Source organism: Hippocampus zosterae, chromosome 4, assembly GCF_025434085.1.
Source record: "Hippocampus zosterae strain Florida chromosome 4, ASM2543408v3, whole genome shotgun sequence".
In the NCBI taxonomy this organism is placed as follows: Eukaryota; Metazoa; Chordata; class Actinopteri; order Syngnathiformes; family Syngnathidae; genus Hippocampus; species Hippocampus zosterae.
In genome coordinates, this window is record NC_067454.1 from 11,716,560 (window position 1) to 11,743,437 (window position 26,878).

At 41.5% G+C, this 26,878-nt stretch overlaps 1 protein-coding gene across 2 annotated transcripts in view; it reads left to right on the forward strand.

Moving 5' to 3' along the window:
* Positions 1-10,473: 10,473 nt before the first annotated feature.
* spata17 (spermatogenesis associated 17) overlaps positions 10,474-26,878 on the forward strand; it is a 33,744-nt gene continuing 17,339 nt past the window's right edge. Inside the window, exons 1-7 of one of the 2 annotated variants that reach the window (XM_052063696.1) lie at positions 10,474-10,845; positions 11,068-11,157; positions 12,070-12,151; positions 13,899-13,949; positions 17,304-17,407; positions 23,004-23,127; positions 24,661-24,897. In XM_052063696.1, the coding sequence (XP_051919656.1) occupies positions 10,778-10,845; positions 11,068-11,157; positions 12,070-12,151; positions 13,899-13,949; positions 17,304-17,407; positions 23,004-23,127; positions 24,661-24,897 (756 nt within the window). In that variant the 5' untranslated portion in view covers positions 10,474-10,777. The remainder of the gene's footprint in view (positions 10,846-11,067; positions 11,158-12,069; positions 12,152-13,898; positions 13,950-17,303; positions 17,408-23,003; positions 23,128-24,660; positions 24,898-26,878) is intronic. The other variant, XM_052063697.1, reaches the window with a different exon arrangement.

Consider the following 26,878-nt stretch of genomic DNA (forward strand, 5'->3'; position numbering starts at 1 on the left):
TTATGAGAGTTTCAGTGGTGCGTAAAACACTGGGTGAATTGATGCCCCAAAAACATTGGACCTAACAGGCTGGCTTGACCAACAGCCATAGCCATATTTCTAAGAATTCGGGGGGGGGACGAACTATATTTGTTGGTAGCGCTTCATATTTTTTGTCTGAAAGCAACCAACCAAACCTAAAATATTACCTTCCCATTTTTTTTGTCACTGTGATTAATACTATAACAAAAGAGATCAAGCAAAGATGATTATGTATAGTGAATGTTGAGCCACACTACGAAATGGATTTACGCCTGCTTGGCAGATCTTTATAAGTTATTGGAAAAATAGCCGTGGCGGTGTATTGACGCAGCTGGCTCTAAGATCAATACATCGAGAATGGGCAATACATTTTAATTTAAAGCTGTTCAAACTTTAGCAGCAAATCCATGCGGCTCGGAGCGGAGCAGCCTCCTGCCCCATCCCGGCGAACACACTTGCACACATACTCGATGTGAGGACCACACACACAAAAGTGAAAAATATAGCAGCCCACTCTGCTTGATCGCATGCTTCTTGTGTGTAGCAATTTGCGAGTAAAAGTTTGAAAACTACTTTTACACAGGTATGATCTAATGGTGAAGACAATTCATTGGGGTTGCTACAGAAAATAACTGAACAGCCTCTCTGTGATCAGCAGTCAAGAGATTATTTATTATTCATATTCATCTGGGCGAGCAGCAACCCAAGTGAGAGGTCCGGAGATGTGATGTGAAGGGGGGGGGGGGGGGGGGACTTTTACTCATAGATCACATCAATATTGTCAAATGGTAATGTATTGTCAAAAGATTTCAAACAGAGCCAAATCTAAAGTGGAAAACTAAATTGAACATAAAAATATTCTCGATTTAGGAAAAAGTCATGCCTTTATGTTGTGCTGGTGTCGGATTGTGTTATCTTTGTCAAAATAAATTGCTGCTATGAACACAAAAATGGTGAGAGAAAAACGGTGTGTCGAATCTACTCGATACTCTTATTTTGTCAAGTAGCTCCACACAATTGAACCATTTTTTTTCTGAAAACCACTTGACAAAGTAAAATTGAGTCAATTTTGAAAAATGTTAAGTTGAAGTTGAGGAAATAGACAACTGACTTGTGGTGTGTTTTTACTCACTCATACCACAAGCTGACATCCAAATGCTAAGCTAACACTGACCCCAAATGCTAAGCTAATTGTTTTTGCTCATGCCTTTTTTTAGAGTGTTTTGTTGCATGGTGGAGGTTTAAATCAGATTTAGGGTCTTTCCTTGTAAGAATCTACAAGAAGACAAAATCATGCACCGCCAAAGAAAGCTGACCGAGCCGCAGGATGAATTCAGAGAACCACACCGCACAGCGATTTTTACCAATGCAGGGCGGCAGTAGGCGGGTAAAAACAAGGAATGACTATTCACAATTAACACATGTGTAAACAAATTTTACACACAGTCCCTGCGGGTTTCATGTGAAATGGTACCAGGACATATGCTCACACGCGTGCGCACACACACACACACACACACACACACACAAGCTCTCACGTTCCCACTCAAACGCACCTAATATTGTTATATAGCTGTCAGCTTGGCAGTGGTGTGGGTTAATCAGAGAGGCAAGGGGAAGGGTGCTATCTACTCCCCACACTGCCACATTTATCGATTCCATTTACACACAAATACACTTGCGCTCAGATGTGCACGCACACACACGCGCACACAAATTGACACCCATTTTCTCCACAAGAACAGGCACCCATAACACCCCTCTAACAATTCTATTGGCCCCCAAATAGATTTTCCCATTTTACGCCACAGAGGCAGGGGGAAACACTGGAGCAGAACTGAAAGTGATATAAATGCATCAAAAAGCAGATGAACAAACATTGGGGGAAGATTTATTACTGGGAATTTTAATAAAAGTTACAGGCGGATGAATTGATTTTGGTTTAAGGGCGGGTTTTCTCAGGAACAATTTATTGGGATGGCCCAGGTAAGATGCATTATTTTCCAATTGTAATCCGGCTCTGCTGTTTAAGGGGCTGATTTGTGTTGTGTGTTGCATTTTATGGGTAAGAAGCAAAGGGGAACTTTCAATGATTTAGGTGGGATGTATTAATCAAAGGCGGCTTGTGTGAACCATACATCGCCACGCCAAGGAGGCACAGGTGACAGCTCATTCAGCGGAAGACTGTTTTGGGGCTGCACATCACCGCTTTTCCATTCCACTTCCTTCTTCACACTTTCCCTGCCGCTCTCTTTTGACATCACCCCTTCCTGCTTCATCATCTTCAACCCCCCCCCTTTCCATCCATTCCTCGTTCGCTATCCATACCTCTTGGCCACAGTTCAGTGCACATTTGCTGTTAATTTTACGAGGCTGAGAGTAGCATTTAACCATCCATGCGGCAAATAAACGGGGATTAGGAGTATTTAGTGGTTTCCTCCTCCCGAAAAGCCTCATACTTCCTCGCTGCTCAGTGACCTTTGCTGCTGCCTCTGACATGTGAAGAGACAAGCCCGTCATCATCATCCGACATACGACATACTCTGCTTCCATTTGATGTGGCAGTGCCTGTAAAATGATGTATTGTTTTCCTTTGTCTAAATGGCTCACTTGCCACTCAGTCAGCAACTTAGTTTGGACGTGTTACTCTCTTTTGGGGCATTTTAGGCAGCCGATTTTAATTTTTTTTACTGCCATCGTTTATGCAAGGGTGGAGACTTTTTCCCATCAGGGGCCATTCTAGTTTTAATAAAGCCACGTGAGCGCCATATTACATTTATGAGAATATATGATGCAACAATTGAACAAATCCTGATGATCCTTATTCTGTATGGAATGTCTTGGCTATACTTATGCTTGGACTCAACCGTGCTTAGAATGTTTTTTTTTCTTCTTTTGTCTAAAAGTTGCAATATGTGTTCAATCTGCAGCATTGTAAGATTTCAAATGACTCGCGTCATGAAAGTACTTACTACAGGAGTCACACGAAAGTGAACGCCCAGATCTGTTTATTAGACACTCCTCTATCTAAATTCACAGCCGAATGTGCAAGCCACCCTTTACTCACCTGGATGATGAAATTCTATTAGGTCAGGCCCAGTCACCTGTGGACAAGGTTGATTTTGTTGACTTGAATTTTGGATTGCCTCTGTAATGAATGGGCTTTTCTATGTGTGGGCATGCACGCTAAATGCGAGACAAATTTCATAAGAAGTAATGTGATTCAGATTCGATAAAAATATTCTTTTTAATAAATAGTAAAGATCATTTGTTTTTCTTATTTTGAAACCAAAAAAACGATTATCTTTGCATTTACACAAAAAAGGCTCTCGGGTGCATGTCAAGTAAAAGTTCAATCATGGTAGTCATTCAGCTGTGAATATGGGAGTGGAAAAAACAAATCGCCGTGCAAGGATATTGGCCAAACTGGCCAAAGCCAGTCAAAGTTCTTTGGACACAGACTGCGAAGCACAAATGGGAGGCTGTTGATGCGTGTTATCGTGTGGTCACCACCAGCAACCAGTAACTACTTCATCCTGTGACCAAAAAGAGTTTCCACTAGGAAAGAGATTGCGGTCCAGACCCTCAATCAGGTCCAATATCAGTGACCTCACAGCTCACAAAGGTATTTCTGGATAAATGTAAAAATATTCCAGGCACACACAGACACAACTCAAAATCTTGATCAATGGATTCCAGGTAGGGACAGACTCCACGTCTTTCACTTCCAGTAATAGTCATGGCGAAGTGTCCTTTGTCCCTATAGATGAAAATGTACGACCCCTTTCATTTCCCAACCACATACACAAACAGATAAATGGCATCAGAGGCCTCTGTGGCCTGTGAACAATGTCCAGAGATCCATCGTAGTCAAAGGTCAAGGTTTGGATGAGTGACTCAGGGCTCAAAACGGTGAGGTGGAATGAACCCTTGCTATTGACCTTTTTCTCTCTCTCTCTCTCTCTCTCTCAAAAGAAGAGGGCACAAGTATCGTTGATCTTCAACTGTGATCGTGATGTCATCATTGTACCTTAGAGAGGTGGCGCATCTCGACACTGTACACTCACAACCAAAGGCCGCTGGAGACTGCGTAATTGGTTTGTGGGGGAGAGACATTGTCAAGGGAACGGTGACCCAGAGGCACGTGCACCCGAAGCTACATGACTCCATTGCCGTTACTTCCTGCCTCGGGCTCACAAATATACAAACGATGAGATGGGGTTCGTATGCCTGAGTGACTGAATAGTGGGTGGTTAATTTGAACATTTTTTGGTTCAGTCTGCTCACCACACTGAGGCTGCAGCACAGGCCAATACATTATCTTTTCGAGACATGTGATGAACACTAGATCTTCTGAAACCGCAATGCAATAAATGAACTCTCAAAAACTGTAACCGCCACCGAGAATTAGGCTGGTTCATGTAAGTGGTGCTAGAAGCAAAGGTTAAGCAAGCATGAAGGAAGAAACTTTTGACACGAACAACAGATGTCTGCGTAAATGTTCAAACAAGAAGAGATTCGTTTATCATTAAAGGACACCACATGTCAGTGAGTTTAAAAAAAAAAAAACAAAAGCATCAGTCTATCTGAGCCTGGGCTGCTGTGCATGCTCATGTTTGTGTGTCAGAGCTGATTGCTCTTGACTTCATTAATCTCTGCAGTGTGGTTATGATTAGCTCTGCGAACCACGCCAGAGGACATCTGACATGCTCGCTCACTCACCGTCAGGTCTGGCCTCCTCTCAAGCCTACCTCTCTCACACGCCGACCAATTATCTGGGAGCAAAGAGGGGGGGGGCAAATCAAAGGGACGTCCATAGTGACATCTTTACTTTTATTTCATTGTTGACATAAAATGCATCTGATGCGAGTGTCAATTCTTTCGTCACTCACATTGATTGTTTGAAAGTGTTGAGCCAAGTTATTTCTGGTCAAAGTGTGCTGCATGGATCATTATTATCCTCAAGAAACTCGAAATGGTCTGTGAGTAACTGAGTGCTTGATTTTGGCGACACTGCCTCAATCTTGTACATGGTACTGCCCAATGTTTTGAGGAACAACATTTCAAGAAACTGTTGCTAATTTTAAATCATAGTAGTTCAGAAACTTGCCTTCCACAAGACTATTTTCAATCTCTTTTTTTCCTTATTGGCATCATAGCTAAGTTAAATTTTCAGGTTATGATTAGTGATACGTTTGTGCGATGGTACACACTGACAAAAGCCAAATAAATTGCATTAACACACACTAATTATGTATATTAAATACCTTTATCATTATTGTCTGATTGTTGAACTGTCGAACTGTCGAACAATGGAATGTCTGATGGTCCCCTGGATATATGAGATTAGCTGGTGCATTGCTTTGGTCCATTTAAAAAAAAAAAGGATTTGAATAACACGGCTTTGGGGAACAAAGCACATTCAGTTGGTAATTTTCAGAAAAGAATTGCACAAATGCACATGAAATCAGAATCGGATTGTTAAAATCTCTGCCGAAAAAAGACAGCAAGACAACATAGAAAAGTTAAAGTGCATGTGTGTTGGATTATGAATTAGAGAGCAACATAAATAGAACATGTAAAGCATCAGTGAGGTAAAAAGACTAGAAATGGAAAGGTGAAGAGTCAAATTTTGAACCAAAAATTGAAAACACTGTCCATCTCAACTGATCAACTTCTCACGTCTTGGGACAGAACAGCAGTGCATGCAATATACACAAAACATTCCAAAACTGGATTATTTGGAAAAATTACACAACTTTTCCTCTAATATGCCCGACTTGGAGTTGTCCAAAACATGGTAGGCATATTTGTGGCACTCGTTTGCTCATTTCTTGGAGCTGCCTCGTTTGCTTGGACAAATTCAATCTCATTTCTAATTCTTGGCTGTATACGCACGCGGGCAAACACACACACACACACAAAATACATACAGTAAACACATATGAATCTATTTGTGTGATTGTGCGTCACCACAAGACAGTGCGGTGACAAATTGCTGAAAGGAGGAACGAGAGGAATAATGATGGACAATAATGCCACATGTGTACTGTAGCCAGTGTGTGAGCATGTGTGCCGATGAATCTCTCATCGTGACAGCGGGGCCCGGCAGCAGTGAATGTCCTTCTGGGTGGGACACGCACACGCGCGCACACACACACACAGATGGAAACGGCCACACTAATGGATCACCCCTGTCTACACACAATCCGCCGCAAATAATGATGAACCACCCCTGCATTTAACTATTTTACACAATACTCAATTCATTACTTCTCTCTCCCTCTTCCTCTCCCCGTTTGTGTAGAGAGGTGAGCTAATAAAAGGTATGATATTTCTCCTCTAACAGCAGAGTCATAGTTTTTATCCGTTAGTAGCATATTAGGAGGGGAAATGAGGAGAGGTGGCGGGGTGGGGGGTGGCTTCAAATTGGTTTAAAAGCAACAGATGCCTGAGGCATTTAAAAAAAGGAAAAAAAAGGAAGCGTTTTCCTCGATGAAGAGCAGCAATGCCAAACTATGCTCCACCGGTGAGTTTTTGCTTCGAAGGAATACTCAAACACACAGCTGTTCAAAGATGGATGGAATTGGAACTATTTATTGCAAAACGTTCATTCAATAGTCATTAATATTTAAAATGCATGTCATTTATATGCAATACATAAGACTCAACTAATTGCTTCATTTCTCCAGTCATAATGGAAAAATAAAAATAGAGCGTGGCGTAAAAAATAGAACTGCATGACGACAACTACAATCAAATAAAAGCTTCTAACATGTCATCTTGATCAAATCAAAATGATAAGACTGCATGTACCATATTAATCAAAAATATTCACAATATTTTTTTTGGGGGGGGGGGGGGGTTCCAAATGTATAAACTTTCAATAAATAGTGAATGGCTGCATTTATTAGGTGTGTTAAGTCGACTGTCAGTTAAAACACCCAACTTAAAAAGTGTGTGAAACTGTCTTGATTCTCCTTTAAGAATGTGACGAGTTAGACACAGACTACACCCACATAAATAAAATATGGAGTCAAGTTGTATTTGTTCTTTTTATTTCGAAGATGTGCTGAAGAAACACATCTAAGATTAAATGTAGTGATTATCTTAAAATCATTTCTGAGATGATCATATTAAATGTTTTGTATTTCGATGAAGGTATCTATTAAAACGTGCTCAAAGCTATTGCAATACTTGATAAGACTGATTTCAAAAAGAAAAAGTATCATCTGGCTTGCTTCAGCGCAGCAGAGAAGGGAAGAGTCATTATGGATTTCAATTAAGTGATCCCTGGCCAGAGAGGGATGCGTCAGAGTGGAGGGATTAATGTGCTGCGGACAGATGTTTAATAATAATGGCCGAACTGGCCCTGCCGAGAAACACACATTCCGCCCGCTGCATCCTGCTGAGGCACGCACGCACAAACACATGCACAGACACTCAATTCTAATCACTCACACACTGCCACGCACAATAATGATTCACGCACAGTGGGGAAGGGAGTGTGACAGTCTTACTCACACATATACTCATCCATAGACGCACGCTGTCGCTATATCAAGAAAGTGTCCGCGCGCCTGTCTTTATGACCAGTGCCGGCCACAGTGCATATGGCCCTCATTTAGGAACAATGGGCATGACTGGGTGGATGAGCTTCCTGGCTGCAAAGAGGGGACTGGAGGAGTGTGAAATGGCATGCCCCGTACGGAGAGATGGAGCACGCGGCAGACAGAGCAAAGGGGAGAGGGTATGGATGGGTGAAGCTGGATAATGACTGTCTCGCTTTGGAAGCAAAATATTTTCTTTCGGCATCATCATCAGTCCAACGAATGAGGAAGTTGGACAAAGAAAGCCAGCAGAATGCCAGGATGACAGTAAAGGAATGTCGTGTGCAACCTCGCTGTTATACAAGTATGAAGAGGAGCAAAACCACTGGTGAATGGAACTAAAATAAAGTAAAACCACTCACTGGTTGATGCCTCACTGGTCAATGAAAGGGTTTGCAGAGTGATTCTGCCACCTAGTGGCATTTCACAAGTATTGTTTAATTAATTATGCAATAGATAAAATGTATTACACATTCGCGTTTTCTTGGCCAAATTAATGTGCCTGTATACCGTATCATTTGCAGTGCGTTACGGCTGCTTGGTGAACCAAGGGTTTGCATGTCTGCTTCAGGCCTTCTGGATGGAGTTTGCTTGTTTTCCTGTCGTCTCTGGGTACACTATCTTCCTCCCACATTCCAAAAACATACATTTTACGTTATTTGAACACCACCTCAATCAGTGGTTCTCAAAGTGTGGTATGAGTACAAATAGTGGGGTGAAGGCTCCCTCTAGTGGTGCATGAAATCATCACTGAATTAAATCGTTATAGTGTACACAATGTTACGGTAGTTAATTTAACAACAATACTTTTGCATGTAATCTTTTAAAACCGTTTATAAAATTTGTTTAGGTGCATATTTTAAATGAACTTTGGAGTGGAATACATATGAATTAAACCTTTGCTTAAGTAGAGTCTGCATTTTATCGCTGTGTTTGCATGTTTTCTTCAGGTACTTCACTCACAAATTTCCCAAAAATGCACATTAGGTTCATTTAGCAATCTAAATTTTCGGTGTTAATACCCTGCGATTGGCTGGCAACCAGTCCAGGACGTACCACACCTCTAACACAAAGTCAACTAGGATTGGTTCAAACTCACCTCACAAGATCAGTATACTGTATAGAAAATGGGTTATCATTGCATTTTTCCTCCTCCGCATTATAAAAAAAGCCAAAGTTTCAAAGCACATTTTTCCAGGTAATTTTGCAAAAAATAAATTACTTGAGGAACCACTGTATTTCAAGACCACTGAAGAACATAGTTTGTCCAAAACAAGAAGTTGGTCATTAGAGTGTAAACAGCATTTTTCCATCAAGTGCTTTCACTCTCTATTTTTTTAATCACCCCCTCACCTAGTGACACCTAATCAGCACGATGGCAGGACAAATTGCTTGCTCCCATCATCACACTCTCGTCAAAAAATAATACTTCGCATTCGGTGTACGTGCCATCTTGTCGCAGCCATGTACCTTCAGTAATTACTGGACCGGCCATCCTTCCGCCACTTCAACGATGGATAGTCCGAAGTCTAGCGGGTTCACTTTGGAGTCATAACTCTACGTGGGACATCTGCCTTCTTCTCTTCACAACTGCCGTGACCCCCGGACAGCAAATTAGCCTGAGAGAAAAACAAACAGAGAGGAGAGAGAAAATGACACTCAAATCGCTGCACAGGCACAACGTCTATATGCAACACACGTGGAGAACACAATGTCATTGACATGCAACATTTGTGGTTTGTCTCTCTCTAAAACTTCGAGTCATTACCAAAACCGGGATGCAAGTCATCTGTGATTGGATCACCAATTGCCAGCGTGAAACACGATAAAGAAATGTTATTCATCAAGGAGGCACACAATTTCTCTACAAAAAAATTTTGAGCAGTTTTTATTCAAATACATTCGTATCGGTTGATTTCTTCATCATTAATGCATGTGCATTTTGTTACAGCAAAGTACAATATATTTCAGTAACTTTGGGCCTTTGGGGAACCAAATAATTTAGATCTTGAGAACACTTTACAGAAACCCTCATCATAGGATTAATCCATCATATGGAGGCTAGCTAGATATCTTTGCTTGCACACAGTCATGCTGAGGGGATCATTTCGACAGGTGAATATGGCTGAAGAGGAGGAGATGTGGGGGGGAAATGAGGAATGAAGTGGAGGGATAAATAAACCGATAAGTGATGATGAAGAGGAAAAGATGAAGATACTGTCAGAAAAGAGGCTAAATGGAAGATAGAAGGCAATGGAAGAGTGGTGGCATGACAGATCAATCAATACACACAATCTGCATTCACAGAAGGGAAATTTTAACCTACTTACAAATAGTTACATATAATAATAGGGAGTTTTTTTCTGTCCATTCCAGCTACATTTCAGGAGTAATTTAATCAGTTTTAACCTTGCATAGGATGCTGCTTTCTATTTGCATTTGTTATTGCCCTGTCAATTCCTGTGCATTTTTGATTCTTTGTGTGCGTGTGTGTGTGTATCCTGAAATTTCTTCATTAATGTGCTGCAAGGGATAGCTTTTGGATAGTTTTTTCTTTACTTCAGCTTTATTCCAAACAAAAAGTAGACTGAAAAATATTTTTAAGGCGTTCAACAAGTTTAAGGAATTGATTCATAACTCACATAAATTCAACGGTGGCTCTATAAATATTTAGTCTAATACTTGACTCACAACAATACGTTTCAGTGCATTGTATGAATTTAGATTACAGATTGCAACTGCAACAACCTAAAAATGACCTCGATGCTTCATACAAATACAATACATTGATAAAATCAGAAACAGAAATACATAACAAAATGTGACTGACCTTCTGGACGAGCCTCGCACGTGTGTGTCGGGACTGACGATAGCCAACATCCGCGTAATTTGCTTTAAAACAATCAGCTGGCTGCCATTTTGCGTCGTGGGGGTGCATTTTCGTCACTGTGTTCAAAACCAAAATATGAAAACTACTCTCGATATTTTTGAATACCAAGAAATAATAAGAGGAGCGGTATCAAACAAATTAAGTTTTTTTAAAAATTAAACATTTTATCTTTATAGCACCGGAAGTAAACTGCGACCTCGGGTTTATTTTGACAGCTGTGTTTCCAGGGCAACCGTAAACGGACGCCCGTGGAGACATGGCGGAGCTCCTGCAGATTCAATGCGTGCTCGAAGAGTTCCGAAAGCTACAGTTCTACAAATCAAGGTATCACTAAGAACGACACAAATAGGCAAGTTACAAGGATATACTGACGTGACAGCTAAATAAACTAGATCTAAGATAAATAAGGTATGTATTAGTATTCGTTTATTTTAACCACACACGCTCAAATTTAAGTGATTTATAGTAGCGTTTGTGAAACATTTTCTTCATTTTTCATTCCATAAAACGAGTACAATTAAAGTGTTTTATTTTCTTTTACTTCAGGTTAGAAGAGGCAACTAGACAGCAGGAATACAGAGCTGCTCTCCGGATTCAGAGCTGGTTCCGAGGATACAGGGTGCGCTTTTACATCAGGTAATGCTGAAGTGCCAAGTTTTCATTGTCATGTGACAAATTACTGCTTTTTATTTCATACAAGCCCAGCCATTTTAGCACTTCTATGGCCTCTAGGACTTATAAAACATCTAGTCTTCGCATGGGTATGTTAATTTACAGGGAATACCCCGATACTGGCTCCCTCCCGGAATTGTAGGACTTCTGGATCTTTGTAAATGGCCTTGAGAGCCTGTTCTGTATTACGACCCCAGCGCCATTCTGCAGGGTCAGCAGACAAACTTCCAGACAGTAGGTTAATTCAGATTACTTTAGTTAATTGATCAATACGTTAAGTGGATAATTAGCAACAATTTTAGCTGCCTAAGTGCAACTCTGGGGTTGTGCTATCCCACTATAAGCATTGATTTTCCAGGTGTATAAATGGCCTTTTGGAAATTGATGGCCTCATTGGAGGTGGAGATTTGCAATGGACTTGCATTTAGGGTATGTTTGAAGATGAATACAAATGTCTGCTGCTGCATAAAGGGGGGGAGAAAGGCTCATCGGGCATGATAGAAAGGCCTGGAGGAGCAGCAATTTTGTGTGTGTGTGTGTAACATTAACGATCCCGTGACCTTTGAATTCAATTCCTTTACATCATAACAGTTGTGAGCAGAAAGCAAAATCACTGTTTTCCTTTCTTTTTAAAATAAAAGTAGCGTTAGTTCATAATTGATTTTCCGCTTTAGGCAACACCTACGGGTAATTTGAATGAATTTCATGCGGGATTTCCATTTTTAAGGCTGTTTTCAGTTTCATTTGCTGCTCTTGTATTTTAGGTTTTATTTGACACCCTAACAAAGAGATTCACAATTTAATTTAAATTCTCCGCCCCGTTTCAGCAGCACAAAATACCCATCTAATCCTCTTCCCAATATGACTTCATGACAGGCATCTGCACGAGAAGGCGGTCATTATACAGAAGATATGGCGAGGCTTCAGAGCAAGGGCACGTTGCAGACAAATGGTGATGGTAAGCCAGAACGCGGAACAGCTATAGATGTATTGATTTGGTTATGATAGCATGCATTAGAATTCAATTTCTATATGCCTAAGTCCCTGCATCTGACCTTAAGAAATATAATTCACTCATTACACATTGGGAAATTAGCACTTAGGAAATATGATGTAATATGCGATGGAATTTTATCTCTATTGCCAAGTGTGGTGAAGTAAATGGTGGGAGCAGAAGTGCAGAAGTGTTCGCACGTAGCGTGTGTGTCGTTGTGTTTGTGTGTATTTGTGTGCTTTGGAAAAACAAGGCCGCCTTTTCGGCATATTGCCTCCAACTGCTTCTTAATTGAACAGATTGTTGATACCGGATCCAATACCCAGCGCTCTCACATATAATTTTCCCCTGGATTGAGTTTTGTAAATGTATCACAACAAGCTATTTATCATGCCCCTAAATTGACTGTTTGCTAAAGCAAAACTGCCAGCCGTCATTTGGGAGCCGTTCAAAAAAAACGGGGGGGACGGCGGCGAGGGGCACTAAAATAAACGATGAAGGATGTGTCGCAATGCACATTTGGGCAAAAAAGTGGCTGTTTGGGAGCAGACGAGCGCTCGATTGAATCACTAACACTTTTCATAGTTTGGAATTAGCCTCCTGTGGCTCCATTCCTCAACTCTAGGGATCTGCCATTAAAACTTCAGTTCAGAGTCCCCTCAGGGTACTCTCGATTCCATTCAAAAACATGCTCCATAAGTTTACCGAAGACTCAAAATTGTCCACAGGTATGAATGTGAGTGCTGATGGTCGTAATCGGCTGATGACCTGTCCAAGGTGTAACCCACCACTCGCCCAAAGACGGCTGAGATAGGCTCCAGCTCATCCGCATCCCCAGTGTCATGGACTTCTCTCCTCGCACATGCCGACTTTCTCCACTCGCAAAGCTGCTCTGAATAAACTATTCGATTGGCTAGGTGGCGGCATGCGGGAGGAGTTACAAACATGCCCTTTGCTTGTGTATTACCTGTGTTACTGTCATCCCATAAGTTGCGCAAATGTATCAAATTTGTATTAGCCTGGCTACGGATCACGGCCAGAGTCCACCTACTGAGGATCTCAATTCTTTCTCACTCCCTCCAAATACTTTTATAAATAATGGGAGTTGTACAAAAGCCTCATCTCATAACACTGAGTGGAATTTACAACCCCCCTTTCAAGTCTCCTCCGTGTCTTCCCCGTCGTTATTAAAAAAAGATATGTTGAGGTATGAATCGCCATTATGGACGACTCTCCATTTTGCTCCCGAAACGGGCCTGCAGTGCTCAGCCTCGTGCGTTTGGTGTGAGTGTGCCGCTGCATATTCTCGGGCCTTTTGTGATTCTCTTCTGGCACCTCTGTCATTGATTATGAAATCCAGAGGAGAGCGTTTGGCCGTCATACATCTCCATTAGCTCGCTGCTTCAGCGCCATAGATTTTCCTGGCCCTTGCGTGTGTTGGTGTATTAAGAGAGCACTGTCCTCCCCTTGATACAAAGTCCCCCTCATCATTCTCTCTCTCTCTATCTCTCTGCCTCCACATTGCCTTGACGCTTTGTCTTTTTCTTCACCGTTGCTTTCCCCTCAACTCTTCTCGTCCGGAGCGGCCCTATCTGTGCTGCCTGTGTGAAATGTATTATGTAAAAAGCTGTTTATCTTTGATGTCTGCTGTGGACAGATCAGAGGGCTGTGAGACAGCGCGTAACGTCATCTTTTCCTTTTGTGTTCACAGGAAGCATATTTTATCATGAAGAGGAATTTCTACAACGAGATGGCGATCAGGGTAAATATCGCCGCGGTGCTTTTTTTTAACAGAAAGAGTGTCGCGGCGGCGGGACGTATTGTATGGTGACGGGAAACTTGATCAAGACGGCTCATTGTTGCAAAATGAACATCATAAACGTATGTCTTTGTTTTTGCAACGTTTTTGGAAAAAAAAATAGGAGGTCTGTCAAATAGGTTCCAAATGATTTAAAATCCAAATGACAAATTAAATGTTTTCTTATCTTCAAACCCCATCTCTGCCAAACATTTACACACCTCATGAATGGTTCTTCCAAGATTCCTCCACAGCACCGTCGGTCGGGATAGCCGTCTAGGTCTTGTTGACATCTTCAAAATGGATCCCCTTGATGAACCCTATGACCTTGAGGAAGAGGGGCGGGGGGAAATCCCAATAAGTCATGTTTGCTTTGCTGGGTGGTTTCTCCAGCACAGCGATGTAGTTCTCTGCAAGGAATTTTCTGATGCTTACGGCGTTTTGAGAAGATGATTTGTCATGGTGAACCAGCCGCAATTTGCGCTGCCACAACGCAACCCTTTTCACGCTCACTGAACAAAGCATATGCACTAGGATTTATTTGTAGATGCAAGGGTTAATTGTTTGGCCCACACTGACATGGAAAATGTCTAGTTTGTAATTAGTGTTTGAAAAATATCTTTTTGACACATCAGTGGATAGATGAAACTTTTCTTACAAACCGAACAATAACGTACATTTACAAAAATGTGTTGGAATTAAAAAGCCGTTCCGTTCAGTTGTCTTCTGTCTTTTTATAATTTACGTAGAAAACTATTCTCTATATATCGTTTGCATTTATATGTTTTATTCATTCATTCATTCATCTTCTGTACCGCTTGATCCTCACTAGGGTCGCGGGGGGTGCTGGAGCCCATCCCAGCCGTCTCCGGGCAGTAGGCGGGGGACACCCTGAATCGGTCGCCAGCCAATCGCAGGGCACACAGAAACGAACAACCATCCACGCTCACACTCACACCTAGGGACAATTTAGAGTGTTCAATCAGCCTGCCACGCATGTTTTTGGAATGTGGGAGGAAACCGGAGCACCCGGAGAAAACCCACGCAGGCCCGGGGAGAACATGCAAACTCCACACAGGGAGGCCGGAGCTGGAATCGAACCCGGTACCTCTGCACTGTGAAGCCGACGTGCTAACCACTGGACTACCGGGCCGCCCTTATGTTTTATGTTTGTTAGTATTCAAAAAGATGTGTGTAATCAGGGCCGGCAAGGCAAGCAGTGCCGCCCCCTGCTGGTAGTTCTTTGCATGCGAAGAATCGATGCAATAATTAGGTGCTCATATATCATCACACTTTGACTGATGTGTTTGGTATTTTTACGCAATACATTTGCACAGAAATCTTGTTTTCACAATTCCATATGGCCTCTTTTTTTCTGGCTATCAGCTTCATTCTGCGTCAGCTATTAAGGGGCTTAATAGGCCAACAAAAACAAAGTCTACCAGCTTTTATTAAAGAAGTTGTGTTGCTAACCAGCTGCACAAACGTTTGTCGGAACAGCTTGGAAATTGAACACTTCCAGGTTTTACACTTTTATTGGAAAAATGAACCAATGAAAACTGACCAGCCAATTATTTCAATAAATGTCACAGTAAGCAAGACATATATCCAGGAGTAGACTCTGCTGGTGTAGCTTATTGGGATGAAAGGTCAGGGGTTGCTGTCACCACGTGGAGCGGAGAACAAGCTACTTAAAGTGGAGAAAAAGCTGCTTTACGACCCTTATAAAATATCACAGCTTCCTCCTTTACGGCACAATAGCAATTTTAATGGAAAGGAAATGAATGCGAACGGAGCAGGGAATTGACTCCGTGCTCGGTGGTGGAAGAAGGATCTAAGTTTGAACCCCACAGAGGCCAAATAAGACTTTTCTTTGCAAAGTTAGTGTTTCACTTTGTGAGATTAATGAGAGTTTGGTCTGGATTTTGTCATGTCGTGCCAACACTAAAGTCAAATGGGAACAATACTGGCATTACCCTTGGCCAAGGCACTGGCCCCTGAAGAGGAGTTACTTATAGCCCCTGAAAAAGAAACCAAAAATGTACCACATGTATCTTAAAATAAGATTATAAATGGTTAGCGTGAGTGTACTGTTATTCTCCATGTTAGGAAGTTTCTTTCTCCCTGCCAGTGAGGGGCACACTTTTCTTATCAATGGACATTTTTTTACGCTTACAAATGAGCTTCGCTTTTCTTCACCATGAAATAGTTTTACGAATGCTTGCTCTATGGCGTTATTATACTAAAGATATCTATCAGTGATCTTGTTTTGCTCTCTTTGGGGATAGGAAACGTCTTTTAGCGCGTGTGGTTATTTTTTTTTTCTGATTGTCAATGCACTCAACAATGACAGCATGATATCTATTAGAGCAAGCCAAGACAACTCTTTTGTAATGTGTTGGGGGGGGTTTGGTTTTCTGTAGCATCGCAAAGTGGACTTACATTAAAGTTGAAGAACTTCTGTGCCAAACTTTGGAATGTGTGTGGCCTCTCACTTGCATTCTCTGCAGGAGTGTGCGCACATTCGAATAAGACTGAAATCCAGTGCCAGTGACCCTTTTCAAGAACAAATCAGTGAAGGGCGACGACGGTACTTGCCAAGCCGTTATTACCAAAGAAATATTTGATAGCGTGGGAATGGAAGTGAAAACACAGTGGGAGAAACAATCATCCCCGAATCCCCTGTGACACTTCCTTTGAATGATTCTTGTCGCTCCCCTCCAGTTTATGGCGCCGCGCTAGCTAACGGAGGATAATGTATTAAGTCCGTAATAGAAACTACTGTTTACACGCTGCACCTCGGATTTGTTATCAGATTCAACAGCATCGATTTCACTTGTCAACAAAGGTCAGCAAGAACTCGAGAGGCGGCAATTACTTTATTTAAAATTATCTATTGACTAGAAGATCAATGCTAATTCTCATTTTGCTCTTTGTTGTTTTTCCGCCCCACCCTCGAACCGTCGTTTCTCCTATTCCTTCGTCTTGATAGTGTGATGATTCTTTTACTCGCTGTTGTTTTAATCTCCTAATTAGTTTGAAGGACACCCAGCCTTCTGCCTCACACTTCTTCACTCTCGTGTGTGGGTGTGAGGCGAGGCTAATCTGCAGCCTCGACAATCAATCCGAAACAACATAGTAAAACGTATGGAGCTTTGACAGCTATCCATCCCACCTTGGCTTGTCCCTTCATCACGACAGTGAAAAAAAAAATTGCATGATGAGATGATGTGTGATTTAAGGCTGTTGTTCAGGCCGTTAATACTGTCATCCGTTTTTGTAATGTGTTTTTTTTTTCCCATGCTTTTTCTCTTACAGATCCAGCGAAGGTGGCGAGGTTTCTACGTGCGAAAGTACATCCATAGCTTCTATTCACGCAAGTGCTATTTGGAAAGAATATCCAGAACAAATGAATTAATAAGGTAAAAACAAGACAATAATGCAAACTATCATTGTGATAATAAAACCAGGCAATTTAGAAAAATTTGCTGGGCCGCCATTCGTCATCCATTGGCGGTTTGGGCACCCATTCGTCGTCGTCAGTCCATTTTTTTTAAGCTCAACCAAATTGGAATCGACAGTCCGTTATGTTTTGTTTTGTTTTGTTTTGTTTTGTTTTGTTTTGTTTTGTTTTTAACTGCGCTTCTATCATCGCTTCCGTCAGCAAATTTTACTGGGTTGCAATTATGGCAAAAAACTGATGCTAGAAAAATTAGAAACTCACCAGAATAAAGTTGTAATTTTAGTATCTGAACATCAGAAATGTCTTGACAAATGTCAATGTAACAGCGTCACTGAGACCATTAACGCTGCTCATCTTTTCACAGGATTGTGATCGGATTTTTTTGGGAGATAATGGTCTGATGAAACCAAGTTTGAAATTTTTGCCCCGGGGATAATTTATCACAGGCATGGAGGGAGTTATCAGCCGTCATTTGCTAGGACGCAGAAATAAATGCCAAAAGCCTACTAGAACATCTAAAACATGAATTTGTGTTTCCCTCGAACTGTGGGTTTATCAGGCACCGAGCAAGCGAGACGCCAGTGTTAAGATCCGTCCTTGTAGACTAGATATTACCTCAGAGAACATGTAAAAGAGTGAAAGTGACAGAGAAGACAGAGCGCTCAGAAGAGGGAAGGAGAAAACTCCTTGAAAGGCTGGAGGCGAAGCAAAGGGAGAAGTGAACGATGTGAAGAAATTAAAAATTAGCCTCCGACGTCAACCCCAGCTGCTGCGTTAATATAACACCCGGCGCTCCAGGGCTTACTGCTCTATCTACACCATCTTTTACTTTTGACAAAAAAGGGGGAAAAAACACGCTTAGTTAATAAGTCATATTTTAACATAATATATTTTAGCACCAAATATCTTTAGGCTTTTGCTAAAATTAAATGTAAATTTGTTACGATGTCTTGGATCATTGACTGCCCCCCTCCCGCACGCCCGCTTCCCAGCAGCATTTTCACCTTTTCATAGAGGTGAAAAGGGAGCAGACTTTTAAAGCCTATTAGGAAAGTGTTTCCACTTTACTACAATAGCAAATAAAAATAGATGGAAAAAGTGCAACCTCATCAAGCTTTCTGTAAATTACTTTAACTTTTCCATGATTCCCCTCATTTGAGTTTCCTAATTTGCATATCCCTACCCTTAACGCTGTTAAGAAACAAAAATGAAAGAACCAAAATAAGGGTGAGTGTTAGGTTCAATTCAATCTTCCAAACGAAGCAGAGCCCTGCTCAAGAGTCTCTTCTGATTCAGTCAATTGTGACAACCCATATGGTAGACATGCATCTACAGAGCCCCTCCTCTGCTGTGGTTGGGGGTGTTTAGGTCATTTACTCTCCAGTTAATCACATGTTTATTTAGTGCCACCGAGGTCACGATCAATTAATGCTGTGCGGGCGTTTATTTGAAACATCCTGTGAGCTGCTGAGCCTTTCGCTGTCCGATCAGTCATCCCGCAAAGGTCCGCTTTTTAATCCACCAGCGTGCTCCCTTCCTCTGTAAGAGCGTATGTCTGTCCAGCACTCGGAATGAATTATTCAAAGTTGGACTAATGGTCCCCGTTTAGCGCAGGCCGACCGGTTGTGCATGGTAATCGTATTGGGGAATTGCACCGACTGCCTGTTGTCCCTTATTGCCTTACTTCTATTTACACCTTAAGCGGTGTATGCTTTTAAAGTGTATTTTTAAAAATATTCAGTTTTTTTTTAATTGAAAAAAGTCAGACAACAATTGCATTTTTAAAAAATATATATGATTATTACATCGTATTGTCTTTATCATTCAAGGTCAAGAACTTGCCAAAGCGACAAGTGTCACTATAATATTTCAACCTTGGTTTCTTCAAACTTCAAAAAAAAGAAAAATTCTCCCAAACAGTGAAAATGTGCTATGGTCTGATGTGTGCTGACTTCGTTTAGCCTGAGTTTGAATGTGCTCTGTTATTATTTTTATCATCCCCTTTGTTTTGAAATTGAGTTTGAAAGGTTGCAGGTCACATTGATGATGGCAAACCATTTTTATTTTGCTTTAATTTTTTACTTATTTTTTTGTGCCTCCGTTTGGTGTTAGTACACCACTTGATTTTAACTCCAGCACCTCCTCACCAGCCTCTCCTCTTCTTTTTCTAATTTTGCTTTGTTTGTATCCTCCTCTTGCCCCCTCCGCCATTCCCATCAGTTCACTGAGCCTCCGCGCGCATCCTCATTCATCCTCCCTCTCCTTCCGCACAGCCTAATGAAGTCAAGACCCCAGCGCAGTCCCCACTCTGCCACAGTTTTCCTGGGCACCCCAACAATTTATCACTTTGTCAGTGAGACACTTAAAGTTCCTGGGCTTTAATAAGGGCACGCGGGTGGGACAATGGGGGCAATTAGGAAAGCAGAGCAAGGCTGTTTTGCATATTTACTAAATGCGCTTGAGTCATTGCCGCAGCCACCGTTGGCTACATGAATTATTCCTCTATCTGCCATAAACAGCTGGGTAATTATTACTGCCATCATCTGATAAATAGACTCGCCTATGATGCCGCAACAACACAGGAACTTATTTTGCTTTCACTTGAAGAAACGCGCAGACAGTGTGGCCGCGGTTATTTATTCTCCTCTCCTGTGGCGTCTCACATCCTCCGGCGACTTTTTCTCCTGTCTCTCTTTTCTCCAGCCTTCTTCATCGCTCCCTTTCTCATGTCCCTCCCAAGGACATTGATGAAAGGCGAGCCGCTACACTGGAGTGGGACCTGCGCTGCCAACATTCCCCATTTCGACGCGTCACTCTTTCTTTTGCCGCTTCTTTCTGATCCAGTTTGGTGGAGACAAGTTCACTCCCTCAGTTTGATTGGATTTGTATATTCAGTGCGTGTGTGTGTGTGGTGTGTGTGCGGCGTCGCATAATCTGGCTGCTGTGCTCTCCTTGACTCTTAAGAAAATTACTTTTGAGGAGGAAACAAAGAAGGGACATGAGGACGGTCTGAGAATGTTTCAACGTTTTTTAAGAGGGGGAATAAAAATATGGATCATATAATGTTTTTTCATACTTTACAGAAGGAACTGATCCATTTGTGAGTCACTTACCGGCATGGAAAGTCAGTGCAAGAAGCTCAATATATTGAGCTGGTCATGGTCTCAATCGAGTGTCTGACAGCCCCCTTCTCTTCCTTGCCTACTATTGAATCATTTAATTGGAGCAATTAAAGCAGCCAATCAGGTCACGTCTCCATTAAATATTTAGAACGTGGCCAATTAGTTGCACTGTTGCTGGCCTTGATGACCGCATGTGTGGACCGCTGTCCCGCACTGCCTCTGTCTCTGATATCCCTTGAGGCCTTTGACTCCTCATTCTGAACCAGGGGCTAAATTATTGAGGGAGAGGTGGGAAATTTAGCTGTACCGTATTAGCCATTAAATCAGTGAACAGACCTGGGTCAGGTCGGTTTGGGTTTCGGTGATTTGAACCGGCCTTAAGCTTGATTGGTTCCTGCATTCGCCGTCTCCATACTAGATGAGATTTTCTCTGGTCTGTCAGTCATGTGATGAGTATCGTGCTTCATATTTTTCTTTATGTTTAGACAACTCATATATCATATACTGTATGTATCTCTAAAGTCAATGGTGTCAACCTCATTTTTCATGGGCCACATGAAATGATGTTGTGAATGCGAAACCATATCATTGCATAATCATCGACCTGGTACTATTGTTTATTTGTTTACACAACAAATTGTTGAATAACTCGTTTTGAAATCAGAAGTCAAAGAAAAGAATTTGGTAATTATCTGCAAAAATAAGCACCACCAAATCTGCTCTCAAGTTTGACCATTTACTTTCCCTTCTTTCTTTTTTTTTGCGTTCATCACTCATTCATTCATTTATACACACACACACACACACACACACACACAGTGCATGTGCAGCGTGCCGAACAGGGCTAATGAGGGTTGTATGTTGTGTCGGCGGGTTGGGTCGACACAGATCGAGATGCCTTCAGCCGTTACAAATCTGTTTGGCTTTTGTCCACTACACAGCAATTAATAATGCTGGGGCTGGGGGCAGGGAAACAAAGGTCACCCATTCAGCCCAACACACACACACGCACACACACACACACAAACACTTAGACGCATGCTCATCCCCATAGTAATGTTCAACGCTGAACTCAAATTCAGGAAAGCCCTTTGAACACTGCATGAATATTGTCACGAGTTATTGTCTACTTTGGCAGTCACACGACAGAAATATTGGACCATATCCATTTTCGAAAAGCAGTTTAATGCATTGATGAACATAAACACTTTCATAAAGTACCTTGTAAGCTGTGCACATCGAATTATTTCACGAAGCGCTTTGTCCCGGAGTAAATCCAAACTACATATTTCATATTAATAAGTAATATTCCAGTTAGCCGGGTTGACAAATGAAGGCCAAGCAACCTCGATATTTATGCATATAGGCACTATCATACATAAACATGCGCAAATTCTTAAACTACTGAGTTTAACACCTAAACACACACACACGCATGCACCCACATTCTTGCGAGTGGGTAATGTTCTGCATATTTCATTTATTTGGTAATTTAATCCAATGCCGAGAAAGAAATGAAAATGCAAAGGCGCCGGCAACCACGTTGTGATTTCTTTTTAAAGGCTACTATCGCCGATGAATGTATTAACCCGCCATTACACACCCGCTAAGAATATTCTGATTCGTCTGTTGAGGTCTGTAATAGAAAATAGAAGTCGGATACAACAGTGGAGTGGAAGCAGTGAAAATGGCCGAATTGTTGATGAGCAAAGAGCGAACTCGTACTGGGATTGCTCTTGTGGAAATAGATTGGCTTTTGCGTGTGTGTGCGTGTTTTCACATTACCGTCATATGAGGGTTTTAGTAATTGTTTCCAATTCCCTCTTTTAAGTTATTACCCCCTTGTAACAATAAGGCTTGGTGATTGCCGGATGAAATTGCTGTGTATGGGCTTTTAATGCATCCCATTTAAGCAGCTCGGCTTAACAGATGTCACAGACAGACCTATCCTGGCTGTTGTGATGAAATATATTCATCATCTTCCCACTTATACCCTCACACTCGTTCACTTTAACCCCGCCCCCCCATCCCCCACCTTTCCCCGTTCTCTTGTTTTTCTCCCACGGTGCCTCTGCTGTCCCAGCCTCTTATTATCAGCCGCTTTTTCATTCATCTGAAGGACACTTCAGGGAATTACCACCAAAGGCTGCATGATAAATACACAGACACGGATCCACATTAATAGTACTATATGTGCTCAAAACTTCATATTTAGTCCTTAAAATAGAAAGCAGTTTTCCTCTACTTTCATAATTATAATGCATGAATAACGAAGCTTATATTTAAACAATATGCATGCATGGTAATATTTTGTCCCAATGTTTTTGAGATATTGAATGTGATTGAATTCAAATCTCAGAAAGAACGTCGATATAAAAATGCTGGTTTTAAATGAGTTTTGAAGCCCAATCAGTGGTATCCATTTGTTTTTAGGGGAGAGATGGATCAACTTGAAGAGCTCCAGAAGAAAGAGAGAGTCTGTCTGAAAAAAGTGAAGGAACAGAAAGCTAAACTCTATCAAGCTTACAGGTGGCATCACCTACTCAGCACCAAGCGGGTTTGTCGGAGACACACACTCGCGCACGGTCACAATGTTGTCGGCTTGATCATGAGCAAACCAAATGGGTATTCCATGTTCTCCATAAACAGTTTCATATACTCAATTGCAGGCCAGATTCTAAAAACATGCATGGTAGGTTAAACACAGATCCTAAATTGTCTGTCGGTGTCCGTGTGAGTGTGATTTGTTGTTTGTTTGTGTCCTGCAATTGGCTGGCGACCCAACCCTCGCCTTTTTTTGGGGGGGGGGGGGGTACATCTTATAAGCTTTTGTGTAAAATGGGAATTTTGTTTTTTGGTGTGTTCAGCATTTCCTAATTCACTGGGTGTTGAGTTCAGAGAAAAGTTCTACTTCTCCCACAATTCTCAGCTGGCCTGTTGTCTCGATGGATACTGTATACAGTATATTGTCTCTTTCTGCATATGGTGGGGGACTCTTTCCCTTCATAGCTCTGATGACCTTGTCAGCAATGAATAGATGGCTCTCCCACACAGTTCATCCTTCTGCACTTCTCGGACCCCGGCACACACACACACACACACGCTCACATTTTACCAAAAGGCCCCAAGTCCCTCTGACAGAGACAGAGATGCTGTGTTCTTGGGGTCAACATCATTGCTCTTCCCATAGCTTGCTCGTTGCTACTGTGGGATTAAGTGCGTCTGCGTTTGTGTGAATGTGTGTCTGTGTTTGTGGCAAGTGACACAGTTTGTGAGCTTTCTGAGGGTTGTTTTGGGGGCTTATCTCTGACACATGTCCCACACCACTCGCAGTTCATGTCAGACATGACTACAGTAAATGACGATGTTTGGGATTATTTTGTGTGTGAACGTGTGCTGCTTTATGCATGTGGAAATAAGCAGTTGTTCTGGTTTTCAGTCAATATGCAAATTCTGTTTGTAGTATTAGTATTCATTAGTTCATTCATTCCCTTGTAATTTGGTGAAGTGACAGTAAATTTGTTAAACGACATAAGATAGTTTTGCTTCGGTAAGGGACACGCATTCTCCGATCCGATATTGCCAAGCTCCGTATTAACTGAAGTTAATAGACTTTATTTTACAAATACAGACTAAATCCTCAGCAATATTAAACAAACCTTTACTAATCAACTGGTCTCTAAATGTTATTTTGAAAAGCGCTGAGACGCGGTCATCCTCATTTCCCACTTAAACCCTTTTCTCATTTTTGGAGTGTCCTAAAAATCTTGTGGCGTTATTAGCATATAAAGTAGAGTCTGACAACTCAAAGCTTTGGTCTGGTAATTAAGATACGTGCACAAGGATCACTGTGATGTGAATAATTCTTACTTGGGCCTTCTGGAACAAATCCACTTCAGATCTTGTGTATATATGTGTGTGGTTATGCTTGTGTGTAATGGAATTTTTGAACACGTGTTCATTATACCACGTTGTGTGCTTTTTGTGAAATTGGGAAAAGTGGATGCGAATCTGTGTCATTTGCTCATATAAAGTAATGTGAAGATGATGTCTATCGCTTGAATAGGGTTTCCCATCTCTTGCCCTTTAGTGCCCAGGGGTCTTCAACTCTCCATTCAGGCTGGCCCCCCATGAGATGGAGTTACTACTGAGGCAGGTCAAGTACCAGGCCCCCACCAAGCTTGTCCCGAGGGACTGCGCTCCTCTGACACCTGCAGCTCCTACACTCCCCAGTTTTCATGAGACTGTTGAATCCCCGAGGAGCAAAACAAGAGCTGGCTGTTCCCCCAGGCCCATACCTCCCCGCACAGCTAGCGCAAAACAGCAGGTAAGATGGTCTTCAATCGAAGGTTCACATCACTGTCCTCCACCAAAATCCCCTCTTACCAAACACGCATCGTAGTAAATTCCTCCCTCCAAGCTTAGCTGTATTGTCCACAAAAGACCACTTCCTAGGGGTGGTTGTGAATTTGAATTAGGGCTTCAACTAATGATTATATTAATATTCGATTAATCAGTCAATCATTTTGTCGATTAATCTGTAAAATTGGTTTTCAAATAACATGACATTATTTCAAATTGACAGTGCACAAACATGAAGGAAGTATGATTCAGTTAATCATTTGGTCCGTAACATGTCATAAAATACACAAATTTTGACCACTGTCAAAGCAAATGTTTTGTTTTGATTCAACCAACGATAATCGGTTGGCTTTCATGGCGTAGCGTAGAAATCGGACAGTATTTACTGTTGAGAAACTGAAATTTAAAAAGGTGTCGAAACAATGCATCAATCAGCAAAAACAATTATCAATACATTTGAGAATCGATTAGTCGTCAGTTCATCAAATAATAGTTGGACCACATGAGTTATTGTTTTATTGATTGTAATGCAACTATAGTCCTGTACTGCAAAGCACCTGACCTTTGACACAATGATGAACTGAGGATTCCAAAATATTTTATTTTTTCTTGGCCCGTGCAACACCTGTCCAAAATGATTTGTAGAAATCAAGAGACTGGCCTTTTTATGTGTAGTCATCAATACAGAATGGGAGATGAAGCAAAAGTAAAACTAATCCCTGCAGATACGAGAGCAATAATTTTATAGTGTCCTTCTCATGATTTGAGACCCCAACGTACTCGCCTTGCCCAATGGGGAATTATTCCCGTTGAAGGCAGAGATGCTTGAAAACTAATTGAATGGCATCATTGAAACATGGCACACAGCTCTCTCGTAGATAACTGTAAAGAGACGTGAACCATCTCTGATTGAACGTTGTTAGTGTGCAGCTCTGTCACAATTGTACGCATGGGTGACATGTTGGAAAAGCCCAATTTATGTTAATTGGTAATAATTATTGTGTTGTTTTTTGTTTTATTGTGTGATCAATGCATCCATCTGATTTTACTCCCAATGTGTTTGATTGTCTTTACGTTTAAGATTAACATAAATGACATAATACAAGAGTTGAGTGGCAAAAGTGTGTGTCACTTTTTCACTTGTAGAGGTCTAATAATTGACATTCAAAACATTTAACGGAAATCTGAACTAGGATACATTTCTGTAGTTTGTTGTTTTCTGTCTTATTAGTGCAGACAGGCCCGCTTTCTTTCTTCTGCTTTTACCCCATTCACCCCTAACTACCGTGATGACTATCTGGTAGTGATGGATAAGGTTGAGGTGGAGGTTGTGCAAATGGTCAGGCCAGGCCACTGATCCCATGGCGATAGGAGCAAGGACAGGTTGCCCCACACCTGTCCCTTCCTCTGTATCTCCCCCCCCCACCCCCCGCCAAACCGCCTTTTTCAAAGCCAACAAGGTCACCTCCGCAAAGCAACAACATGTACCATCTCCTTAATCTGTGCTACACTGTCGAATTGAACATTCAATTCTCAAACTGCTTCAAACAACAAAGCGTGTGCTTAGGACTGCACGGCTGTCCGTGTTTTATGTCATGTCTTGTGTTTATTATTTTACTTTGTTAACTGTTTTGTTAAACGATTTGTTACAGCTGCCGCTGTTGTGAAAGCGCTATATAAATCAGCATGTATTGTATTCTATTGTATTGTATTGTATTGTATTATATTGTATTGTATTGTATTGTATTTGCACAAGTTACACGTTTGTGCAAGCACATCCATTTGCGTTGGTGAATTTTGGATTTGGAGCATGAACAAAGTTATTATGTATTATATAGTCATGGTGTCATTTTTATTGTATAGATTTATTTTCAAGTCATCTATAATCTTGAAAGAAATGTCGGCTATTGAGAATTAACATTTCTAAATGATTATTGTGTTCACGG